The sequence below is a fragment of the Colius striatus genome, chromosome 1 (genome assembly GCF_028858725.1).
Source record: "Colius striatus isolate bColStr4 chromosome 1, bColStr4.1.hap1, whole genome shotgun sequence".
Taxonomy (NCBI): domain Eukaryota; kingdom Metazoa; phylum Chordata; class Aves; order Coliiformes; family Coliidae; genus Colius; species Colius striatus.
The window spans coordinates 161,766,680-161,772,679 of record NC_084759.1 but is presented as its reverse complement, the minus strand read 5'-3'; the positions used below and the strand labels follow the sequence as shown (position 1 = coordinate 161,772,679).

Below are 6,000 nucleotides of genomic sequence, written 5' to 3'. Positions count from 1 at the left end.
CTGGCAGCCTTTCATTCTCTCTCAGGAGTGAAGAGGTGCCAGAGCTCCATGAGCAGCTTAGTTTTTCCTTCCAACTTCATCTCCTGTCCTAGGCTTCCTAGTGAAATTCACAATAGACTGCTCAAACCTAAAAGGAAAGATAACATTCTTATGAAATAAGATTTCATCTGAAAAAAACTATTATTTTATATTAAAATTTTGAGTTGGTAAATGACACTTACTGCAAAAGAAGTGCATCAATAACATTAAGTAATAAATTAAATTGAAAATTGAATGTGTGGCTAATGGCAAGAATGGGATGTGAAAAACTGCCTCAAGTGAGGCACAAACTTCGGCTCATTATGGAGCTACAAGAAACTTTTAATTCTGAAGCTGGAATAATTTTCATAATCACAGATACAAGATAGATCAGCACTGAAGGTTGATAATGAGGACATACACTTTGGTTGTACAAGACTTCAAAATGCATGATTAAGGAATGAAAAGTACTATGAAGGAGTCTGTATCTAGTAGCACACATTCCATCAGAAAATTTTTCAAGGGACTTAAAAGTCAAAAAAGGTCAAAAAGTCTTAAACTGGACTGACATAATGCAACGTACAAATTACTTGGCAGTGCATAATATCTTTATTTAAAACAATAAAGTATATGTATATAATGTAAATTCCAAATTTGAACTGGTATAAAAAAGGATCTGGGAAAACATCTATCTTTAAGAGGACACATATATACATATACATCACATTTTATAAACTTTGTTGATTACCTTCAGTCAGAATGTAAGTATGCAAGACTGTGTTGACATTTACATTGAAATAAATGAAATTGCCCATGATACAACCAGCAAACATCTGTGTCTCTATCACTAAAGAGTCTGAAGTTTCCGCGTTCCATCAATTTGATAACATAATATTAACATGGCACCATTATAGATCGGCATTTAATGGACAGTGGAATCAGATTACTGAATTAAAAAATGCTGGATAATTCTTAAATGTAAATCTAACTCAAAATATCTGTATTTCATATATACAGTTACCTTTTCAATTTAATTGTTGTATTGTTTGTACTGAGCGGTTTTAGTAAATTAGAAAGAGAGAGCAACAGAGAAAACAGAGCTGGTGAAGGTCAGAATCAAAAAATGTGCAGATTGCACACATACTCCATAGTATAGTGCATTTTATAAGCTTACTTATAAAATGACCCTATTATGAAATAAGTACCATTAATTTATTCAAGTAAACACACATCAAAAGTAGCACATTGAGTTACTCAGTATATCACTATCTGCTTTTTATTCTCACAAGGCCACTATTAATTGCATGCAAAGTTGAACTACTCCAAAGGAAACCTAAAAAATGTTTGTTTCTCACAAAACTACAGATATCTGAAAACCAAACTTGGTTGACTTTTGTATAAAAAATACAACACTCACTTTCCCCCAAGTTAATTTCCTGTGTTAACATATGGGCTCTGTCTACCCAAAAAGAAGACTGAAAAACCGATTACTCTTCAGAAGTTAAACAGCTTATAACTGGATAAAGAAACAATTAAAGAACTAATTCTGCCATGCCTTCTCCAATTGAACCATAATTTATTCTATTTCCGTTGATTTCAAAGATGTCTCATGAGTCAGCAGCCTTTCAAAATTTCACTACATTCAAAATAAGGGCCTCCTTAGTGGGTATACAAATTGGGCACAAAAACTTTTGAATAATCTCACTATCACACTTCTAAGTGCCATGCTATGCATTACAAAAATGAATGTATATGTGTCTTTCTTCACAAAGAGATTGAGAACACCCAATGTTTTGTTCAGATTTCAGAAAGGAGGTGCAGAGAACAGGAATACCATGAGTTCCAATAACAGTTCTGCTACTCTCTGTTGTGCTACTTTGATGCATATTCAAAGAACAATGTTGTAAGATGAACATTTTGCAGCAGTCTATCCAGGTTTAATTTATGTTTCAATTTACAACTTGTATTTTCTACAGTATTAAACAGTAGACTAAAGAGCCTAAACTATCATGCATTTTGAATATCAAAGTATAATTTGGGGCACACCAAACAACATGTTCAACATTATTGTGTCTTTGATTTTCTGGAAAAAAATATTTAAGAAAATTAACAATCTTGTGAACAAAGAACATTAGTAAATACAAATTTTTTTGCTACACCAAATCTAAGAAAAATACTCTAAAACTTCAAAAGCATATGCTTGGTTTGAAAACATATTATACAACAACATGAAGTATTTAAGGTTTCTGTAAAATGTTTAAAGATAATTGCTTCCATTTACTGTGGATACTTTTCTGCTCTGTCAAAATCAATATGCAGTTATTTTCTGTATTACCAATAAGGTGCAAATTTCCCATCAATTAGATCACATCAATATTTCTTTCAGGATAACTCTTAAACAAGTTTGAAACACAAATTCAGAGGGCCTTGTGAGTAAAGAACTACACAACGTCTAATGAGACTGAGCTGTAGATGAGTACTTCTGTTTGAATTTTGCAGAGCTAAAATTTGCAATGCAGTTGCTTTCTAGAAGTGATGAGCAATCCCGATTATTTCTTGTTAAGTGGTGAGTGCTCCAGCATCTTCTGAATAAAATTGAAGGCCTAATTCTCATACTAAACTTCTTTTGATCTAGTCTAACATAGTTCCATCAATGATGCAAATCACAAAGCTCTGTTAATTTTAATGGAACTATACTAATTTATACCAGCTGAGCAGGACTTCAGGACCCTTTTCTGACAACCAAGAAGTGCAAAAAGGCTTCAGTATAAATACAAAATAATTTCACGTGAGCAAATCCTTATATCAGTGAATTCACTAGAATTTTCATAATTGATCTCAGTAGGGTCAAACTTCCACAGAGTGGCTATGTGCACACATAACCTCTGTCATCAAACACAGTAAAGTGTTTTTTTCTTTTTGGTAAGTATGAAAGATGAATCAGTTTTACCAATAATACACACACACATGCATGCACACACGTATATATTATATGTCTGTCATACTCTTTTATGCACAGTTCTCAGAAAATTCATCAGATGATTACAGTTTCCACAAGAATCGTTAAAAAAATTAAGTAACTATATACTTTAAAGAGAACTTCAACTTTATGCAAAATACTAAAAGGATGGTGGTGGTTTTTTTTTTTTTTTTACATTTTTAAATTACTTAAACTAAAACTCTTGCTGACCTGGTCAGTTTAATAATAGATGACAGTTTGTCATCTGAGGTGAGCCACCTTTACCTTCTGAAGTACAAACCCCTGATATAGATAAATAATTCATACCCATTATCTGATAAGAACCAAGATGAAAAGATGCATAACTACACTTGTAACTTTTACTATGGTATTTTTAGGACTTACGGAAAAATGCAGGTCTGTACAACAGTCCTGCAAAGATTTCATGGATGTTGTAACAGCAACAGATGCAAAAGACAAGTGGGAAACAAAGCCTTTTCCTTACGTTTTGATAGAACTAACTTTAACAGTGGAGAATGCCAAGATATTAAAGCTTAGTAATCACGTAAAACACAATGCAAACATTAATTACAGCTGGCATAAGTAAAAGCTAAATACACTTTTGAGATCTTTCAGATTTTCCATGGTATACACTTAAAGACAAGGTATCAACAGCACACACCTTCAGCATTTAAAATGCGTTCCTTGGGTTTGTCTTTATTCTGATGTTTGAACGCAATTCAGACTCTTTGCTTTCCCTTCCCTTGGCATGACTGGAAATTTCACCAGTGTTCACATACCCAGAAGTCATTTGTAATGCTTTCAAAATCCATGAGGTACATTCACCTCCCGTTTACTTTGTCTTCATCTGGTATTTGCTTTTCCTGAACAGAGACCACCAAAGCTGATGAATTCTTGAGGTTTTCTTGGGTGGGCAACCAGCCACCTGACACCCAACAGAGACCACACATTGCTGTACATACAAGCTTGGCCAGGCACAAACATAGCTCCTTATAAGTAAAAGGCCAGAACATCGGTCCATGGCATGATTTTATTTTCAAGTTTTATATACAATATTGAAGAGTATGTTGTCTGTATCCATTTCTGCATTTTATGACAATTCAGAGAAGTCCGTCTGAAGACACCATGCTAAGGTAGAGGACACAGAACTTAAATTAAGGATGCAAAGGTATTTATAACTTTCAATGATTATACATAGTTGGGGACATTTGAAAGATGCTTTTTCTTCGGGGCATGTACTTTGTTTGTCAGGGTCAGCTGCGAGTATTAATCCAATTAAAAATCCCCAAATACAACACAAGGTAGATGGTCACATAGGATACAGTCCTGCTAAGTGCACACTCTTCTTGTCGCTGTTCAATTCAGTGTTGGTTTCACAGTAACAAACGCAAATTGTCCTGGTTTCTATATTATGTCTATGGAGTCATGGGCAGCAACAACAGATGCAGACTCAGTCTGTCACTCCAGAAGGAATACGAATGTGCTTAAAGCTGCTTCATTTATGAAGCGAACATGGAACTGTTACCTACCTGAAGAGAAAAACAGAAATTTTAATTTTTCTGATTAGTTTTCCTATCTACATTATTAAAAAGTAGAGTTTTTCACAGATGTATAACAGATTTTTTTCTTATATATTTGTAAATAAATGCAATGACACTTGCATAGACATTTCTTTATTCTGAAACAAAAATTCTTCCTGTAAGATGTACTTTCCAGGTCCAAGAATACACTTGCCTGCAAAGTGATGAAATAATTCTCATGGCAATGAAATAACGCTCATGGTTTGAAAGAACTGCTATGTTTGTGCATTTTGGTATCTGGCAATCTCTGGCAGCAAAATTCCCTTTGAAGCCATCTGGATGAGCCGATACCAAAGCAAGTTTTCATCTTTGGAAAAACCAAACAACTTGTCCAATGCAGTGACGATTCCCTATCTCCGTAAGCATATGTTAGAAAAAAGCCGTTAAAGAGACTGGAAATCTCTTGAGTTCTAGCTAATTTGATCACAATAAATACACACCAAGGATGAACTGCAAAACCTGGATTGTCTATTATACTCTCAGGCTGGTCTTTCAACTTATGATATAAAATTAAGCACTCAGTGCTGCCTAAATCTTCCAGATCTTTGCCAGAGATGCCATGGTTTAAGTAGTGCACTGTTCTACAGAGGACATTTGGGACTGAGAAAAAACCCTTTGCTGCTCGCTCTTACAGATTAGAGCAAGAATGATGTATTGGATAAGGCTACAGAGACTGAACACTGTGCTGGGCAAGTACAAATTAATAGAAGCTCAGCTCTGCTTGGCCTGTTATACATTCACCTGCTAGTTTAAGGACTATGGTTTTTAAGTCATGCTGTTTTGAAACAGTTGTAGGACAACAACTGAAGACTTCTCTGTATTGGCTCTCATGCCAAAAAGGAGAAGCACTAGCTATCCTCCATTTTGTAGTTCAGACATATTTTGTTTTGTAATATTCAGGTTAAAAGTCAAATGTCAACTGCGCTAGCTGCTAAAGACCTTGAGTTCAAACAAAGCCTACTGATAACAAGCTTTATTTTACTTTTCCCAAAATGGACTCTGAATCACTTTATATTTCAGCACCCAAAAGTTATTAAGCCTATAGTAAGACTCTCAATTGTAACAACTTACCAGTACACAAAACAGTAACAGTGTTGAGGGAGAAAATGCGACAGCTACACTTGTAGATGCTCCTTTTCTTTTTGCTGCAACATACTGAGAAAAAAAAAAGGTGCTTTATTATTACAGTGCTAGTGTTTAAAGGAAATAGAATGGAATCACAGAATCATATAATTGTTTACATTGCAAAAGACTTTTAAGATCAAGTCCAATTGTTAACCTAGCACTACCATGTCCATCACTAAAGCACATCTCTATGTCCCAAATCTACACGACTTTTAAAGACCTCCAGAGATGGTGACTCAACTATTTACCTGGGCAGCCTGTCTCAATGGTTGATAATCCTTTTGATGAAAAAAAAAA

The 6,000-nt window shown here is 34.6% G+C and overlaps 1 protein-coding gene across 3 annotated transcripts in view; it reads right to left on the bottom strand.

Annotated features, from left to right (window-relative positions):
• Positions 1-2,176: 2,176 nt before the first annotated feature.
• KITLG (KIT ligand) overlaps positions 2,177-6,000 on the bottom strand; it is a 54,981-nt gene continuing 51,157 nt past the window's right edge. For all 3 annotated transcript variants that reach the window (XM_062015954.1, XM_062015963.1, XM_062015968.1), the window contains 2 exons: positions 5,650-5,733; positions 2,177-4,527 (listed from right to left, as the gene is read on the bottom strand). In XM_062015954.1, the coding sequence (XP_061871938.1) occupies positions 5,694-5,733 (40 nt within the window). In that variant the 3' untranslated portion in view covers positions 2,177-4,527; positions 5,650-5,693. The remainder of the gene's footprint in view (positions 4,528-5,649; positions 5,734-6,000) is intronic.